Below are 20,262 nucleotides of genomic sequence, written 5' to 3'. Positions count from 1 at the left end.
CATGTTGCCTTCTCCTTGGACTTTTTTTTTTTTGAGCTTAACGGGAGGGGTTACCCCCTACTGAACTTTTTATTAAAATTTAAAAACTAGATTTACAGTTCTGAGCATGTATCTCAAGAAACAAAGAAAGTAAAGAAGAAAATCAGAAGAATTGCACATAGTGCTCTAGCCATTGATCTAAAAGTGTTTTTAAGCTATTATTAAGTCTAAGCTTAACTAGAGCGCCTGTAGGTGGCTTTACAGGAAGCCACTCCATGCTGCAAACCTCTAAAGATACTGCCATTTCGAGCAGTCCGAATAGCCCAGCACATACATTATCATTTTCGTAAAGAATGGTTCTCCTTGGACATTACTCCCAACGATACATCAGATTATCTACCACAGTAGTATACTACATGAACGCATGTGCGATTTGGATGTGAATGGTAGTATATTCTGAAGTAAGCATCTAGCCGGGAAGTACGGTGCCTGCAATGAACTGAACGCATGCTCCAATTAAGAAGTCTTACGAATGCTTCAGTATTCCACAGGCAGATTGAGTAATATAGGTGAGCAGACGACCTGAGATTGTGCCAATAGAATATTGCGCCCATATATGATGTATGACCGTCAAAAAACATAATGCTGGTGCCTGGGTTCCTTGACGTCATGCAGAGTTGTTTTCTGAGACCCTAGCAACAAAGACGAACCAGTTCGTTCTCAACAATATAGCATTCTAAAGCATGTGTACAACTAGCTGTCATGCTGTAAATTAATCTAGATCACTAACTGGTATTTGACATGTTCTGCTAGTTTTTCCAGCAGCGTACCAAACCATATAAGCAAACTAAAGCACATTTCACTGCCGTGCAAAGGCAGATAGGAATAGGACCAAAACTTGTGAACCTATAGAAGGCAGCTTGGAAAGACGTGCACCAAATGCAGATTTAGGTTTCCATGGGCTGCTCCAATTCAAGATTCTGCAGTAGCCCAAAGATCCCGGTCCCAACCTTCGGGGGCTTCCCAAGGCAGACACTCGCTGAAGGGCACTCCAGAAAGTCTGCCTCCCCATGTGTTGCTGCCTCCACAATGAACTTGGTTGCTGTCTCGAACGTCATCTTGCCAAACGGCGAGGTGCTGAACTGGCCGATCCCTATCCTGTTCATAGGCCGGTATCCGCCATCCAAGGTCATGAAGTCCGCGATCATGCTCAGGTGCCTCATGTCAACATCGATGCCGTAGGGTTTAAAAACGCCGCTCACTTCGTTGATGATGGTATTCCGTGCGGCCTCCACCCCATATGTCTTCAGTATTGCATGGATGTCATTTGATGTGATGTCATGCACGCTGATGTATTCGTTGAGGTTCCAGACCACTTCAAAATTCACTCCGGCCGTCTGTATACGGGCATGGTCGTCCCTTGGCTTGACGATCTTACAATCATCAATGTTATTGCAGGCCTTCACAAAAATAGTCCTAGCTATCTTCTTGGCAATCTGAACAAAGATTTTTTTTTTGTAAAAAAAGAAGAATCCATTAAGAATTTTCCAACTGGAGCATTAATAATTATACAATAGTACGTAAAGCAGACTGTTCTGAAAATTGGCCCAATCCATATTTTAAAAAGTACCAAACAAAATGGCCATCTACAAGAATGATAAGTGCTAAAAGGTTACACGGTGGTAGTTACAGCCAGTAGTCACGCACAATAATAAATACCTAGAAATAAACTGTAAAACACGCTCCACATAATTCTGTACAGATTAACTAACAGAGGTTACTAGTATTAGCAATAGTGTATGACTAATACTTAACAAAGTACCAGCTTCTTAAAGGTGATACTATAGTGCTACTGAAATTAAGTAGCACAAACTTAATATAGTCTGACAGTGACATGAGCATGACAGAGCGACACAAATTAAGGATAGGAAAGAGGAACATATCATGTGAACAAGGGGCATTATATAGATGGCCAACGCGGTGTCGGACAAGAAAAAATCAGCAAAGCTCATACTCCAGCTAATCAAGTGTCCCAGAAGCTGTACTACTGAATAAGATCTTGTTTGAATACAAGTGCAGTATGCTGACCCTTGCGAACGTACTATACAATAGGTTAGGGTTCTTTTACAGGTGAGAACAAAACATGGTGTGCAAGTATTTTATTTAGCTTTCAATAGTGAAATGGACGCTATCAAGTTAAATGTAGTCAACCCGATGAAGGAAATATTTGAGTTTTAAAGTAACTAGTCCTAGAAAGAAAATTAAAGTTCAAGTTCACTTGTTACCTGAGCTAGTAAAATATGAGGTTCATCAAGAAAGGCATAGTGAATCTCAAAATCCAAGTCATTGGATTCAACATGGATAGTACGTGTTAACTTTTTCCTGCGCTTCGTTATTTGATCTTGTTTTTGGTCACCTAACCGTCCCTTATTTTGATTTTTCTCTTCTAGTTTAGCTGTTCCATGATTATCTTTTGATTTTTTCCCCTTTTTTGCGGAATATGACAGGTCATCCACTGAAGTCGTCTCAGACTTGATTTTGTGTTCTTTGTCAGCCTCTTGTGAATCATCGCCAGCTGGATCATCATCGCTCTCCTCAGATTCGCTACCCATTCCCTCCTCGTTTTCAGTATCATCATCATACTCCATCTCATCTTTCTCTTGCCGTTTCATCTTTTCTGCATCAGTTCCCAAGTCATCATCATTATCATTTTGATCATCATCATCATCACTTGTAACAGTGTCTCCTCCATCAGCATGTCTACTTTCAGATTCTTCACCACCATCTGATAATGAGCCATCTGTATCTTTTACCTTAACAGCACGGATTTCATTTATTTTGTGTAGCAGATCTAGATGCTTTTCAATTGCATGTTCCATTGCGTCAACAAAAACTGTTCTCAAGGTTGCCTGACACTCATTTACAGTAAGGCCTGACTCAAGCTGGTCTTCTGGATAGAGTTTCATCTGTAACTTGTACAGGGTTGAAACATGCCCATTACAGTTGTAAAAAGGAACTGTGCACACTTCAATTTTCTCCACTATATCAGCCACACGAACCCTCATAAGCTTTGCAGCCACCATTTTAGCATCATCCCTACACATTCACCGAAAGAACAAATGAATGCACATATCTCACAGATTTGATGCACGTGGAAGTTATGAACGCATGAGCTTTGATAGAGTAATGAAATTACAGCAGAAACAAAACTCAGGTTCTTCATTATCCTAAAAGTAATCACAATTAAAACTCACATAGAAGTATGTTCAAGCAAAGGACACTTCATAACAGGCGTCTTAATATTAGCTGATGCAGTCATCAGTATTTCTTTCAACCGAGGTATACCAAGAGTTACATTCAGGTCACCCCTTCCAGCAAGATGAAAAGTGTTGAGCCTGCAATGCATAGTAAAACAATATTTGAGTTGTTATATCTAAGTTCTAAAATATAACATAGATAAACAATAGTACAGCACAAGCAAAAGGAGAGGACAAAAAGCTTAGTTAGCACATAAATAATTAAATACTACTGTCTCTTTTTATAAGATATATATAAGTTCAACCACAGAAGGTCTAGCATAAAATGGAGAAATGAATGTGGGAACTCAACAACTATATATAAATTAAGAGAGCCTCTTACGTCATCTGCGTAGAAGGTTCTCCTATTGACTGAGCAGCAACCACACCAACAGCCTCACCAGGATCTACAAGACTAGAGAGGTACTTGACTTCCAGTAACTCCTTTAATTCCTCTGCCTCAATGTTGTATCGACAGTGTTGAAATTCCTTTGAATGCTCAAGAAACTCTTCCGCGTCACTATTCAACTTTGTAGGCAGTTTTGTAATGTATTGATTATATGTGGGCTTCGTACTGTGGCCACCGAGCTTGGCAAGGACAGCTTTTCTGTTCTGCAATTTGGATCAGATAAGCACACCATTAGGAAGCCTACCAAACAAGCAATAGGGAGACATACTTCAAATTCAAGGTGGTTTTTTAAACTATAGTTGAGTAATGAATTCCTTACATTAGCAAGTTCTTTGAACTCCTTGAGAAAGCTAGTTTTCAGCACATCAACTCCATCTTCTCCATACTGGAACTGTACAATTGATCCATCGACATCCCGAACTGTGTGATCATAGGAGACTTTCAATGATTCCAAACATTTCATAAGACAACGCTGAAGGTATCCACTACGGGATGTTTTGACTGCTGTGTCAACCAACCTGCAAAGAACTCACAAAAAATTAATATTGTAAATATAAAGAATATATGTGGCAGAAACATTCAGAATTTCACATATATTGTTCTAATAAGTATCAAAATATCAATTTTTCCTTTAGAAAGATGCAGCCAACCAATTCATATCCATACAGTTTAGGCTGTGAAGATGCATAAATATTGGATACCCATGTAATTCAAAACTTGACATGCCTGTTTTCAAAAAGTGACCTACTATGCAGCACGGATACGTCACTTTTCTAAAAACTCCGATACGCTGATACTCCCTCCGTCCCAAAATAGATGACGTTTTTTACTTTTAGATCATATTTGATCAATTGCTTATTCAATTTTTTGTGCAAATAATAAATTAAATAAGTCATTGTTAAAGTATTTCTAATGATAAAATAATTCATAACAAAATAAATAATATTTCCCAAAAAAAAATTGTATGAGACAATCAGTCAAACAAGATGTCCAAAAGTCAAAAACATCATGTATTTTGGGACGGGGGGGGGGTTATGTTTTATGTTTTTTTAAAAAATAACAATACATGTTAAAATTAGTAGAAGCTGATCAGGAATTCAAGATGCATGGACGCACTGTGGAGCCACATCTACAATTATTTAACTGCTTCTATCTAGACTAATGGCTTCGTACAACAGAAGTACTGACGCAGCTCTCTGTATCCACCACTCACCCGGTAACCCCACCAACACCACTAAAAGATCAGCACAGCTCTCCACCGCAGTTTGTATCCTTTGCTTCCCCAGTTAACCCCATTCCATAGAGGAAGACAGAAATCATCCGGCAACAAGAACTGAACAGAGGTTGCCATTGAGGAAGAAATGAAACAACAAGTGACTAGATCAGGAGGAGAAGAAATTAAGAAGGGGAGAACACCGGCAGTCACTGCTGAATCGACACCAGGAAGTTCAGGAGGTCGTCGCACCACCGAGGCAGGCTGGCGACCAGGAGGGAGGCATCAGGCAGGCTGCGCCATCGGCACTCGAGCATACTGGCAGGAAGCCCTATTTCAGGCGGCGGCAGTCATGCTGCTATGCATCCGGGCGGGAGGTGCTGTGCCTCATGCTTGCTGCATCGTCAGCACTCACGCATGCGAGTGGGCAGAGGCGCGTCAGGCGGCGGCGCTCGTGCAGCCAGGCATCCATGGCGGATACGCATCGTAATTCATCAAATCGTGTGGATACATATCAGACCAAGTATCGGATTTATTTTGCATTTATTTTTCACCGATACTTCACGGATATGCATCTGTCGTGTATCCCAACTTCACATATCCATGCAGTGTATGTGACCTATGGTGCCCTATACAACCTCGAGATGCTAGATCTTATACTGTAATTAACCTGTTAAGTCTATTTTAATCAAATTAACCTAATGTGAGGATAGTGCAGATGCAAATGTATGTTTATTATGTGTCAGAAAGAAGTGTTGAGAAGCAAATTACCCCTCTCTGCCTGCCATACAGTGAAAGTAATACTCTTGAGGGCGCAGACCAGTTAAAAATCGATCACTGATGAAACCACCAGCTCTTGAAGAAATATCCCATGGCGGAAAGCATGGTAAAGTCTTCCCAGAAACCATCCGTGGAACACGCTTTCCTTCTAACTCTTGCTGGCCTAGCAATGATGATATTTGATTCATGTTAACCTACCAAGACATATAAAACGGTACCATATTAGCCTTGGTTTGCTTTCAGGTAAATTAATAATAAACTATTTTAAGTTCTGACTGAAGGGAAAAAAAAACTTACTGGGCCACCTTTGGCTCCAGTTGTAGTCATAAGAGAGAGACAATTTCCAGGAAAGGGCTTTTGTAGACCATCAGGAAATAAGTTTTTATTGACTTCGGTTGTTATTCCACTTAGAGCACTTTTCATAAGATTGTCCAAGCTACCCGTGTCCGATTCACCTTTACTTCTTACAGCCTTCTCCACCTCCATATGCAATTTTACCGGATCACCTTAATAACAAATAAACAATCAACATGAAGCTAAGGAAAGGCCAAAAAATATCAACTATTTTATTTTCTGCTATAACATTCCAGTTTCCACAAACCTTTAAGATCCTCTCCAGCTCCAGTAAATTTCAGGTGGACTTCTTCGCTACACTTTTCACTTCCACTAAGAATGTCACTTCTCAGTTTATCCGCCTTTTGCAATAGTAGCAGGTCATCTATCCCACAAGTAAACCCATGCAACTGAAAGAAATTAAATCGTTTTACCTCATCAATTATGGAATCACAAACAAATAATAAATTTGTACTAGAAAGACTAAAAGAATCATCTGTCAAAGGCTCAAAAATGTCCAACACAAAACCGCTTAGGAAAAGGATGACACAAATAGGATATTATACAATTAGCCAGCTAACTAATATGGAGCTAACAGCAGAAATGCAATCGAACTAAAAAAATAATTAAAAAAAATGCAAGGTCATCCTCAAGTGGTATTCTCCTACAAGATCCAAAAGAGATATGGCATCAAAATTCAATAGATCTGGTAAAAGTAGAATCTAAAGGACTTTCTAATTGCATCTGATGATACTGTGATTAAAATACCTTTCTAGCTACATCTTAAATATCTTACAGAATGACTCCTAGTAGGTACCAGTAGATCAAACAATATTTTAGAACAGGCCAGGATGGGAGCAGACATACACAGCCTATGCCTTACTACACATGTGCAGGAGCCGGTGTTACATGATATGTCAAAAAAAAAAAGAGATGTAAGGCTAAGCAAAATCAGGGCACTGTGTTACTCAAAACACTAGTACACACTAATTGGTCAACAAAAAATTAAGTAAATTGAGGTTAGTGTCAGATAAGTAAATTGTCATATGTACCAGAGTGCACAGATACTGTATTGCAAAAGCTCATCTTTTATGAGCTGCCATATGACTGCTCTAAAGGTTCAACGAGTGTAGAATAACACAAACTCAGCCGGCCTGATAGTGTGTTTGTCCAGTGAAAACTACTCTGAACCACTCATCCAACCTTCTTTTCTTCCCCTTTCTTCATGGCCCTCATGGCCCATCTCGAAGTTCATGATGTGATACTAGATATACATGTTTTGCACAAAACACATTAAATGCAACATTGACATGGCAATTTGGATATGTTGGTAGTGTGCTACAGGCTAGTCTTGCTATTTACAAAAGCAAAATAGTGATAAATGATCACATCAAATGTCCTATGGCCAAACACACTAGGCACAAAAGTAATGATAAATGTGCCATATTTCACAAAGACATTCAATAAGCAGGTAATAGTTTACTGCTAACGAGTTTCCACACTATGCTTTAGTTTGGTTGGACAATTAGGCTGCACTCACAATAAAAACTACAGATGTTACTGGTGAATCACCCACGATTAAAAAAAAGGTAGTGTTATTTGTAAGTTTACCTGCAAGAAAAGTGTAAATAAGCGGCTGAATGTCGAGAGCAGTATCCCAGCTATATCTGCACCATAGAGTTCATGAACTGTATGAACTATCCCATACTTCCCAAACTGGGCCTTATCTACTATGCCCTTTATGAGCTCATTATCATGAATATATAAGACCAGTTCAGAACAATCATCTTGCTTTTGCTTCTGTTTTTGTTTCCATATTCTGTTTTGCTTTTCTTTTTCTTTTTTAACTGAAGAATCTTTTTCTTTTTGAGCGGAAGGATCTTCTTGTGTTTCTTTTTTAGCAGAAGGATCTTCTTGTGTTTCTTTTTGAGCAGAAGGATCTTCTTGTTTTTCTTTTTGAGCAGAAGGATCTTCTTTTCGAGCCAAAGAATCTTCTTTTTCTTTTTGAGCGGAAGGATCTTCTTCTTGTTGTTGAGCAGGAGAATCTTTTTCTTCTTGAGCAAAAGGATCTCCTTCTTTTAGATATTCTTTTGGTATTTTTCCCTTCTGCTCCACAGTAAATGGAGGACGACCTTTTGTTAAATGATTCAAGATGGTTGTTATAACCTGTAAACAAAAAAGTTACATAGACGGTTCTTAAGCCATTTTCCAAGAATGACTCAACATCAACAGGACAGAATTATTTGTCAGAACTCAGAAATGTCTAACCTGTTTTCCTGTCCATAAGGGTTTTGGCTTCCAAATAGCAGGACGGACAAGTTCGAGTGTACCATAATCCTCAATAGCAGACACCTTTTTACCAGGGTGACGAGAGCCACGATTTGAGGATGGCATACAAGACCCAAAGACAAGCTGACTATACTCTTCACGAGTTAGAAACGTGTCTCGTTTTGTCAGTAGTACAGCACCAATAATGTGGTCCTATAAATGAAAATAAAACAAGTTTAACATAAAACAATAACAGTTACAACGTCAAGAGAAAATATAGTTTTTAAAGAATGTGCTTTGTGAGTGTATCATTAAGAGGGGTTAGAAACAACCAAGTTTACAAAATGAGCAGAGAAAAACAAGCTAAAAACTAGCTAGAAACAAGGCACTACAGGAAAAAATATGATTGCAAGGTCTAACAGGAAGAATTATTTTACTAATGAAGATAGATGAATTTGACACTAAACCACGCACAATATACCAGGAAAAAATATGATTGCAAGGTCTAACAGGAAGAATTATTTTACTAATGAGGATAGATGAATTTGACATTAAACCATGCACACTATACCAGTGCATATGGGTATAGTATGACATGTCTTCCATACATCAGTGCACAAAATAATCAAGGTGTAACAATTGTCTGTGCATTCTATACCTGTATGAGACCTCTGACAGCATCCCCACTCCTAGGACCAATGTATTGCTTGTTTGCATCAACAATATTCATGGCCTCAGCACGGGATATTTCATCTTGTGGAAAGTGCACATTCATCTCATCTCCATCAAAATCAGCATTGTAGGTGCTAAAAAGAGATAGCAGTCAATTGTTTGCTCGTGTGATGTAGGCAAAGTACCTGCATTTGGTAGCACAGCATGGAATAAAAGATGATATCCAAGTACCTGCAATTGGCATAGTGCATTCGTAACGTCCTTTCTCCAGGTAACACACGAACAAAATGAGCCATCATGCTGGGCTTGTGAAGAGTAGGCTTTGAATCACAACCAAGAAAAATGAGACATTAGTGAAATTCATGATCCATAAACAGGAAAAGCTATATGATGGATTCATGGTTGATTGACAAAAAGAGTGATAGCCCTATCGTCAACAACAGCCACTGTGCCGTACAGAATCATAAGCAGTATGGTTAGGGGCAGAATGATGAGTTGTCGCAAAATCAAGCCCTGAATTGTTTCCAAAGTGTGCTTTGAAACTTTTAGGGAAGCAGGCAGTGTAAGACATAATCAGCTGCTTATCTCCCTCTCTTTAATTGTTGCACAGCAGATTTGGCAATAGGTCATTCTCTGTTGTACTAGTTGCTGTAGCAGTATGGCAATAGGCCACCTCTAGTACATTAGTTGGTAGCTAATACATCAACCATGTCTTGGGTAGTGTGTTTAGGTAAGTATTGTACTGCTAGTATTAGGAGTAGTTGGGGCTGTACTCAGCCATATTCTTGCCGTACAGAATCGTAAGCAGTATGGTTAGGGGCAGAATCGTACAAGAGTTGTATATATACCACAAGCAATGCAATGAAAAGGGCAGTTCAGTTTGCCACAAACAGAGGCAGAAGCCTTGGCCAGCGCTGGTGCTTGTGCTGTGCGAGTGCGTGTCTGAGCTCAACCTCTTCTTCTACCTCTAGCCTAGTGAGTGAGTGTGCTGGTAAGCTAATTGCTTACCTGTGGGCAGCAAGGGAGCAACAGGCAGGAACTTGCCTGAGCTCAGATATGTTAAACATTCAAATTGCATTTCATCTGACCTAAATATTTAATGTCATCTCATGCATATTGCGGAATCACAACAAAGCATTATGAACTACTTTTTAGCAAATTATTTTGCCCCCCACAACCACCCATCCTTATCCTTAACAATACTAAGAATGAGTAGTACGGGTATTTGGATGCCTGAGCTGTGTATAAAAACAAAATGGCAATCGATAACAAACCAAAACCACTTTGCTAAAATGGTGTCTCAATGGGACTGGAGGGGGAAAATCATATATTACTAATCAAGAATATGGAACTGTGAGAGTATAAACACACCTGCCTATTGACAAGTACAATGTCACCATCTTGAAGATGCCGATATACAACCTTGCTTTCAAATTCACAATTAGGATCTCTCCCTGGCTGACAAATCGATCCTCTGGATGCAGGTAGCATCTTAGCAACGGAATGGCGTTTGGCAGGGACTGCCTGTAACTTATACGTGTTATTTTTGTCCCTGTAATGTGTTGCACCTGGATGGATATCAGCACCATTCCTTATAGCTTCTTGGAGTTTTTTGGTATTCCAGGGTGTTACTTTCTGCGGAGAAAAAAGATAAAGAATGTCAAAAATTATGGAAAATCCTACAAGTCAACAGTTCAAAGATAGAAGGTGCTTGGAAAGAGCAGTGAAAAATGAATCATTCATTAGGAGAAGAATATTTGAACGGAGAGAGGAAATTATTCTGATATAAAGCTGTTTCAGCATTTGTTTTTCTTAGCTGTAACATCTTGAAGAAAAGTCTAGGACTACTAAATCACAACACAAGCTATCAAAACTACAATGAAAGATCAAGTTCACCATGTATATCAGTACAAGTACACCTGTTGATGAAGTCGTTACAGTTGCATCACTGGCATAAAGGAACAGTTAGTCTAAGCACAACAATAGACATGCTATGTTCAGTGGAGTGGAGATGCAGGTATTGATGATCGAAGTCATGCACATTATGATAGACTACTAAGAGTATCTCGGTGTTAACTTCAAGCATCCCCATGAATGGAGTGCCAAGAATTGAAGATGGTCAGGTCAAATATCCACCCATGAATGGAGTGCCAAGAATTGAAGATGGTCAGATCAAATATCCACCGGAGCATGCCTGAAGAAGCCGTGTTGATCCAAATGATTTACACAAGCCAAATGGAAATGGAATTTATAGTCATGTGAAGTCTTCTGTATTTTTTTACTTTTGTGGTCTGGTTGTAATAGGATGCCTAGTTTTAGACTTTTAGTAGTCTTTCCTTTTCCCAACAGGTACAAAAATCTAAATCAGGTTTGTCCCTTATCTCGGGCTATTTGTATTGTGGGAATGCGACAGGATACAGACAATCCCATATCTCGACCCTCCATATCATTCAACTACAATCTTATTACAAACAACTCATATGTATTTCTTACCCTACCCTTTAATGTTTTGCCCCCCAGCCCCACAACCCAGATGACCATCAGCACACTGCTGGGAATACAGTAGGACAGTACCGCTTGGCACTATGCTGCACTGCACATCATGATCAGGTCATATATACTACTAAAGTAAAGAAGCATGGCCTCTAGTAGGTTGTTTGATAATGGTACCATATTGGGAATATGATGAACAGTCCCAGAAACTGAAAGCATTGTTAGAAAACTAACAAGAAATTCGGGTACTTGAAAATTACTCAAGACAAAGGTAAAATGAAGGCTAAGGATGCTTTCACAACATTATACCTGTTCAAAAGTTGGGATCGCTGTCCGGAAAGTTTTGTGTTTTGCACTAGAGAATGATTTGCTAATACTTCCCAATTTGTTTTAGTGTCTCAGCCACAAACTAGCATGCATTTCACTTGAGGGGCTAGAAACCTTACAGACTTTGCATCCAAAGAGAAAGATCATGCACTTTGCCATTGGCTATACCCTTCTCCAGCTTAAGCCTGACAGCTAACCTGCCACCTGGATGGTACACTCTGAACAATCAGATGTTCAAGATTAGTGGTATCCAGACCCCAGACTGCCAGGTAGCATGTCCAGTCTATCAGGTACCGGTGTTCATTAGGTGCTTAAAATACGGTCCAGACTGGCTGATTATGTGGGACTATTGGTAGTTTCCATACTTGTCATGTCATGTAGACACTACAAATATAGAAACTATATTCCCCATGGATGATTTCTTCAAAAATGACTTCATCCAATCCCGTTTCTTCTCTATCCTATCCTCTCTGTATCCCCACTTCTCCCTTTCTTGGTTCTTGTGCCAACCTGGTTTCTTGCATGAGAATCCAGAAAAAAATTTGGACAAGATAAAAATATTTGTGTTTCTTGTTAGTTGGGTTTATTTCCTTGTGTATATAATTGATATCTCAGATATTAATAGATTAGATCAAGATGGTATGAAGGGGCCAAGGCATGACATGGTTAAAAAGGGATAGGAGGGGCCAAGGCAAGTCAGAACACAAACATAAACGAAGCTGTTCCAAAAATAATCATACAGCATGATGGACAATGCATAAAGCACATACCTCAGGATATGTCAACCGTGTCGCAAAAACAGGAGGAATGCCAATTTCATTAACAGCCAAGTACGGATCTGGAGATATGACAGATCGGCATGCATAATTAACCCTCTTTCCCATCATCTTCTGTCGAAGAATTCCTTCTTTCTTTTCCAATAGTTGTCGTATACCATGAGCATTCTTCTCGCTTTTTACTGTTATTGTCAACATAAACATTTAGCCATCAACCTTTAAGTTCAGAGCAGCTCGCAAACTAATATTTTAACCAGCACACAAAGACAAATACTAGAGGTGATATTATACTAGACCTAACCATTCCCAATAACAACTGCATATTAAATGAACAGAAATTTATTTTCAAAATGGCTCACAAACAAACTAACAGCACAGAGAGACAAATGAGTAGAGACAATATTATACATAACCTAACCCTTCCCAAGAAGCAAGAACTACTGCATCTTAAATGAACGCAAACTTATTTTCAAACAGCTCTCAAATTGACATTTTAAATCAATACTGCACAAATAAGCATCAAATTATCTTGAAGTTCAGGACTAAGATGGTCCATTGGCAAATAATACCAAGAACCATCCACTACCAACCACAATCGAAAAGAAAAGAGAGAATTGCGCCACTAGTCCCAGAAGTTGCATGGTTGTCTCAACCCCCCCCCCCCCCAAACCCAACTTGTAAATAAATAAATAAACATGTGTGTGTATATGTATTTAGGGAAATTATTTCCTACTCCCAGGAAGTAGTTATATATCATGACCTCCCAACGGGTATTGTGCTTAAGAAGAAGGTCTTCTCACACTGACCGAGAAAATCCGCGAACCCCCGCCCCATCCATACACAAGATGTTACCCATGAGAAGGGCTGATCTCTTTACCTGTGCTTTGGCCTGGGGCGAGCAACGAGATTTTTTTACCCTCGGCTTGAAATTCACTCCCATGAGAGTTTGAACTCAGGACCTGAGGGGTGCCGCCGGAACTGCTTAACCAGCTGGTCTAGCATCCTTTGGCCCAACTTGTAAATTACTCCATATCAGAGTACAGGGCACAACTGCTCTCAACGCAGACACCAATGAAGCGATTGATTCTTGCTCGCCCAACATCTGCCCAGCACAAAGCTCGACGTGCAGCTAAGCCCACACTCCTGCTTTTTTTCACACACGCAAATAACAAATTCTATATGTGCTCTCCGCCTACCGCCTGGCCCCCACACGCTTGCTGATCAGCTTTCTCCACATGCCATGCATATTCACCAATGATCACCAATTCAACCACACTGCCATGGCCAGTTGGCCACCATCGCAGAAAAGCTCGCAAACAGCCTAGCTCCACCTGTCTGCAGCTGATGTAGACAGCGTGATCACAGAGCACTTCTGCATAGCTAACCTCTGCACATGCTGCCGCAAGCAGACGGTGATGACATGGAGGGCTTGCACAACCGAGCTCCACCTGCATCTGCAGCGGCATGTGTCAGGGCGCCTGCGATCAGCCCGAACCACCTCCAAGAGGTGAATACAAGTGCTGGTGCAGTACTACTTGGAAGAGTAAGAGTCACCCTGTATGGCAGCCAAGGAGTTGCAGCTATGCATGAAATAAGTGCATGCATAGACGTGAGGAGGTACCACCCTGTATTCTGGGACCTTTAAAAAAATCAGCCATGCCTTCAAAATCAAACAAGTTCCTTTGGAAGACAGCGAAGACCACCGAATAAAGAGGATTGGAATATAGAGAAGGGCCGACGGTGCTGCCAGTCTGCCAAGGTTGAAGACAATGAGGATAGCAGGTCTGCAGCCTTGTCCTTCACAGTCCATTGGGTTAGCAACATCTGATCCCTAGGCAATCGAAGAGCACCGGAGGGATGAGAAGGGCAGGGCAACCAATTTTGTGAGTCCCATATGCAAGGAAATGGCCATCTTATGGTGGCAGCAGATCTGCAACGGGAGCAAGAGGCACAGCGAGGGGAATGAAAGGCGGCAGCAGCTGCTAGCTGCATGCCTGCGTACAGGCCTACAGGGCAACTGGTAAGTTATTTTTGTGGGGCCAAGTGGTGCAATTTTTTCCTCAAACATGCAGGAGAGCTGTGTATCACTATATTAAAGAAGAATGGGGTAAGAGCCCTGATATACCATACACACAGGTGCAAAAGGCAGCTTAATAGCACTCTCTTTCTTTATCCCTCTCCTTTTTAAGCATGTGATGCATTTGCTTTTGGATTTGACATATATAGATCATGCTCTGTTTGGATCGATGTTGCTAATAGCTAGCAACTGAAAATTAGCAAGCCTGGAACCAAACATGCCACTTACTAACAGGTGTACTAGCTACTAGCAAAAATTAGCAAGGTACATGTTGCTAGCATGTGCCAATTTTAGCAGGATATAAACAGGGCCTAGTTACAGATGTGACACAATATGAATGTATTTCCTTTTCTAGTTAAAAATAGTATAAATAAATATATAATAGACAAATCCAAAGATCCTATTTTATAGTTGCCGAATCAGACGCCCACACCCAAGTCAGACACAACAACTGCACTCATGTCCCAGTAAGGCGGTAACACATGATTGGATCAGGAAGTGAAAGGCGCCAGTCCAAATCCTTATGAAAAGAATATATCCTTACCAAGGCCTTTGCTACTATCATATAACACATTTACACTCCGTTGTAGATCCATCCATCTTCGAATAACATCCATATGGTTAGAAGATGCATTGTGATGCTGTAGCGCAAGATTGGCTTCTTGCACTTTACTTAGCAGAACACTTTGAGGATGTTCCATCATCTACAACAGCAAAATAACTAAAGAGGTCAGCTTTAGAACAAAATTCAGTCGGTTAGATGACTAAGATACTTACTCCAAGACTAGAGTTAGTTGATGGGCGGAATCTATTTGGTGCCACAAGGAGACTATTCAAGAAAAACATTTCATAACCCCTTCTCTTTTCTGGTTCACTTAACGTATTCTTCTGGAAGTCACAGAGTAACATGCAGAACCTGGCTTCATTGTTCCACAAGTCCTTGAGAATAGATTCAACCTGAAGAAAATGAGTAATAAAATTATTAGCGATCTGCTTCCAAAGCTTGCATTTCCCTTTTAAACTCAAGAAGACACAAAACATACCTCTGTAGGCAATAGATGCTTCTTTCCTGATGATGCTACCATCTCTTTAACTGCATCATCAGAAAGGCGTCTAACTTCATTGATTGATCCTTTGGAGACCATTCCAGGTGAAGTTGTCTCTTCGTCAAGACCAGAAACCCCCGTGTCCCCTGAGTTGTGAGCATCACCATCTCCCTTGAGTTTAAAATCAGCAATTGCATTTGCTCTTACAGCAGAAGCACTTGTGTCCTACAAATCAGAAGATGCAATCACATGCAATGAAGAATTAAGATGCAGCAAATGCTTTCCCATTAGGAATTTGAATTGACAATATGAGATGAAGATTAAAATTAAACATACCCAACACAAAATAGACATAGATAATGAAGTCCTTTCTCCATGTACATTGTCTAGAAGTTTTATAGGATTTCATGTGAGTACTTGCAACAGTTATGGCATCATGAGAACCCATGATATGCCACTGAATAACTACAAAGCGCATAATATCACACTAATTGTGTGCTTGACAGGGCTTGGTCCACATGCCAGTGCAGCATTAGTGGTGTATGACAACACATGGAATTATAGGGTGGAATCTTAATGTTTATGAAAAGGGCTTACACTAATATTTGTTATAGGAAATTCAATAACTTTATATTCATACGTGTCTACATACTTCAATGTATACTAATGTTCAAATAGTCTGAAGTTTTAATTATCCAGGTTTTAAAACAATATAAAACCAACACTTCCGGTTTTGTATTCTCAGAAGCTGTGATCCTGTCCCAATGACGATACACAAAAAGATTTTGTTTCTTAGTGATAATATAGAGATAAGTTGTTTAATTGCTAAAGAAATTTTGAATGGTTCAGTTTTAAGAAGATTGAAACAGTAGTCTAAATTTCATAAGTGTCAGGTAACTGATGTGTATCTGCCGCAATTTAATCAGAAACATGTGATTTAAGCAAATATCAAACAAAATTAAATAAGTCCATTTTGGAATATGTTCACAAAATTTTAAAGTAACCACTAAGCACTAACCAAAAACTGCTAAAATCAAGTATACCTTGACCAGCCAACCAAATATAGGACTTGAGATTGTTGGGCTCTTCATATCGCATTTTGCACACTTCGTCTGTCTCTTTTTCATTATCTTGGAAAAAATAGACAAAACCTCTTTCAATTGAACCGATGTCCAGGTTTTATTGTCTTTCACAGAAGATGATTTATCACCTGAAGTGGTCTCGGTAATGTTTTCATCTTCCTCAGAAAGATATGCTTCTTTAACTGAGTCTTCCAAATTTTTAGCACCAACAATATCACCCTTTACTAAAAGTTCAAGTTCATTCACATATCTGTCAACCTAATAAAGTGAAATCACAATAAGATTGTGCATTGGCATGCATAACCTTAGCCCAAGATGAAAACCTAAGTAGCAAGATGAAAATGGACTCACCTGTTCTTTGTTCAAGCGGAACTTGTGACAATAGAAGCATGTGACATGGAGAAGGTTTCTCAGACTCATAAACAGCAAAGGATTGAATAATGGTTTTGCCAACTCAATATGACCAAAGTGACCAGGGCAACGAACAGAATTCTGACCACAACTCTTGCAGCTGGCCATTAAAATTTCGACATAGTCAGAAACTAGAGAAATGTATTTTTTTACACCCATACCATATGCAAATATCCAAGGGGAGCACATCCACAAGGTTCACTTGAATCAAATAAACTGTAAGAACCTGAACTCAATTATCAAAACATGTAATAATGTCACTTCTATTGTTTGCCAAGATCCATAAAACAGATACATGATACACCACAAACGTATTCCATAGATATGTTCTCCCCAGTGCTGGATGCAAAAACATAAATATATGCTCACTCCATTTCATGAATTTGTTCAACCAGTCATCAACTACGAATAAATCAACAAGTCACATAGTCTAAATAAGAATTAATGAAACTACTCTGTAGTCTGTACACCTACAAAATGTTGTGTATTATCAAGCCACTGTATAGCATCAATTTTATGGTGCCAGTTTGCTTCACCAACGAGAAGTGGAGAGCACATCAGGAGTGTTTGGCTTAACCAAATCCGACCATGTCATAATCTTACAAGACAGCAACTTAAGATACGATACAGAAGGTACTCAGCTTCTATGATACTGATACATTTTATATGTACTGAGGCAAAGCCATATGGTTTTCATTGGGGGCTGAAATATAGAAATTGGTCTTAAAACATAAGAAAATACAATGTCACTTCCTTGTAAATTGATCTCAAGGACTCCGGACCATAACTAAGATGTCAAGTCCAGAAGCAGGATTTCAGAAGTGGGACAAGGAACTCACGTATCAGTATCATTGATAGGTCCCATTGCAGGGTCCAGTAATCCACCTGGCACAGGAAGGTTTTTGGCATCAAGGCGCTCCAACTTGGTGATCTTTTTAATGCTGATCCTCTTAATTTCATCATCACTATAGAAGCTGAAGTGGAGTGAATCCACTTCCTCTGATGCTGCCTGCTCAAGAAGTAAATAATGTAACATCAGCCACTGAACCATTAATAGGGAAGTATAAGCCGCAAGAGTACAAAAGACCATAGCGTGGCATCCAAAGTCTACAGAAACTGAAACTAGTAGTTTGCAGATAACTTTACAAAGAGTTTCAATTATAGTGATACAAACAATGAAAATGCATTTTCTTGAAGGAAGTAAAGCACAAAAGTAAGAGCAATGGCATTCTGCGAACAGGAAACTGAAACTTAAAAGACAAAACTGCACAAAACCTTCAATAGCGGCTAAGACCATGCTTCAAATATGAAATTCATTGCAAAGTGACAGGTCAAAAAATTAAGTCCTAAGAATAGATCTTTTGCTGCTCACTGTAGTTGCTACTGTTTAAGAATAGATCTTTTGCTGCTCACTGTAGTTGCTACTGTTTAAGCAAACTGTAATGCAAATGTAGCACAGGGTAACACAAGGTCACTACAATTCTGCACGTCATATCTAGTGAAGAACATATGGTTCTATCGACATAACGGTTGACTGAAATTTGGTTTGTTTATCAGTCACTTTTTTTAATTGCCCGGTCCAAATCTAATGGTACAGATCATGTACCTTCTTTTCCTCTTCTTAAATCCTCACCATGCGACACGATACTACTGCCCACATGCACACGCTCCCTGCCTACTGTCGCTCCACCACCTCCCGCCAGGCACCAGCACCTTCCTCCTCCATGCAAGCTTCCTCTCTCCTCCCTGAATGCCCAGAGATATTCTTCGAGTCTGGTGGCCCAAACCTCCACACCGTCGACCTGCCACCTTCACACCCACCAGCAAGCCTCTATAACTTTGGCAGGCCGTGCCTCAAATCTCCCTACCTACCACTCGCTGCCTGAATGTCTTCCCAAATCTCCCTCTACAGCCACCAGAACAGGTAAACCGCAAACCTTAAACCCAAATCCCCAACCCAGTCTCAATTTCTAGTATAAATTTTGGTAACTTATTGATAAAGCAAGATTCAGCACCTGGTGTGGTGTAAAACTTCGTACAATGCATCACGTTAAGTTCATTCGTCAATTGTCACGTTAGTATGAATTAACAACCTCGCAGTTAATAGGTGTTTGTATTGCCGAGCCCGTTCATTCGGCAAAGGTTTCTAACTACTACTGCTTACTAAATTATGGAGCTAGTCGATCATTAAAGGAAACTTCCTCGGCTGAAACAGAGCAATTGACAACAGCATACTAGGAGAACAGTCATGAGGTTATCAAAAACACAAGTTTCACAGCTGGGAGAACGAGACACCAACCTGAATAGGCTGCCCGTCAGCCATTATAGACTCCGCGCGTGCGGCCTCTCTCCTCGCCGGATAAACCTCGTAGAGACGGAGGCCGGAGCGAATGGCCGAGATGGCAGCGCGACAAGCCCAGAGCAAGCACGAAGACGATTCAGGCGGCTGCCTGCGACCCGGGAGTCCGAACGCGGGAGGTGAGGGGGCTGTGTTGTTCCTGCGGCGGAGAGCGCCGAGAGAGGCGGCGGCCGGGTGGGGAAGGTACTGGGCCGAGGGTTTATTTAGGGTTCTGGCTTGCACGAGCGATCACCGGTCGGGAGATAGGGAGAGGCCTCAGGAGTCAGGCCTGGTGGTTGGTTTTTTTTTTTTGAGCAAAAGGCCTGGTGGTTGGTGGTCGTGGCTCCCGTGAGTCGCTGGGCTGCTGCTGTTGGGCCTTGGCCCTTGTTGGGACGAGGTGGCTAACGAGTAACGACTCGAGGAGCACAAAATTTTTATTTCTTTGTTAATTCCTTTTTACGGAAAAAATGTCCAAGTGAGTTTTTTACAAATCCACTAAAACTTGATGATTGCATGAAAATATTATGCTACTCCCTCCATTCCAATTACAAGACGATGTTTTACTACATATCTAGATATAATGTATATCTTTTTTATAAAGACACTTAACTCTATTTAGTTCCACCTAAAATTCAAAAACTTTTTAAGATCTCTCGTCACATCGAATCTTATGAAACATGTATGAAACATTAAATATAAATAAAAAATAACTAATTATATAGTTTACCTTAATTTGCGAAACGGATCTTTTGAGTCTAGTTA

At 40.1% G+C, this 20,262-nt stretch overlaps 1 protein-coding gene across 1 annotated transcript; it reads right to left on the bottom strand.

The window, feature by feature from the left end:
• LOC8061093 (DNA-directed RNA polymerase I subunit 1) lies at positions 568 to 19,721 on the bottom strand. Its single transcript, XM_021447390.1, has 21 exons — positions 19,462 to 19,721; positions 18,002 to 18,171; positions 17,103 to 17,262; positions 16,713 to 17,009; positions 15,667 to 15,894; positions 15,401 to 15,580; positions 15,168 to 15,327; positions 12,541 to 12,728; positions 10,322 to 10,585; positions 9,182 to 9,270; positions 8,937 to 9,084; positions 8,279 to 8,491; positions 7,622 to 8,176; positions 6,279 to 6,420; positions 5,975 to 6,183; positions 5,669 to 5,871; positions 4,004 to 4,202; positions 3,619 to 3,887; positions 3,234 to 3,374; positions 2,265 to 3,075; positions 568 to 1,475 (listed from the first exon to the last, which is right to left on the bottom strand). Exons 1-21 carry the CDS (start codon positions 19,483 to 19,485, stop codon positions 927 to 929), a joined length of 5,199 nt encoding a protein of 1,732 aa, XP_021303065.1. The 5' UTR covers positions 19,486 to 19,721; the 3' UTR covers positions 568 to 926.

The sequence above is a fragment of the Sorghum bicolor genome, chromosome 9 (assembly GCF_000003195.3).
Source record: "Sorghum bicolor cultivar BTx623 chromosome 9, Sorghum_bicolor_NCBIv3, whole genome shotgun sequence".
Classification (NCBI taxonomy): domain Eukaryota; kingdom Viridiplantae; phylum Streptophyta; class Magnoliopsida; order Poales; family Poaceae; genus Sorghum; species Sorghum bicolor.
Note: the sequence above shows the minus strand (reverse complement) of the source record. Positions and strands in the feature narration are given on the sequence as shown.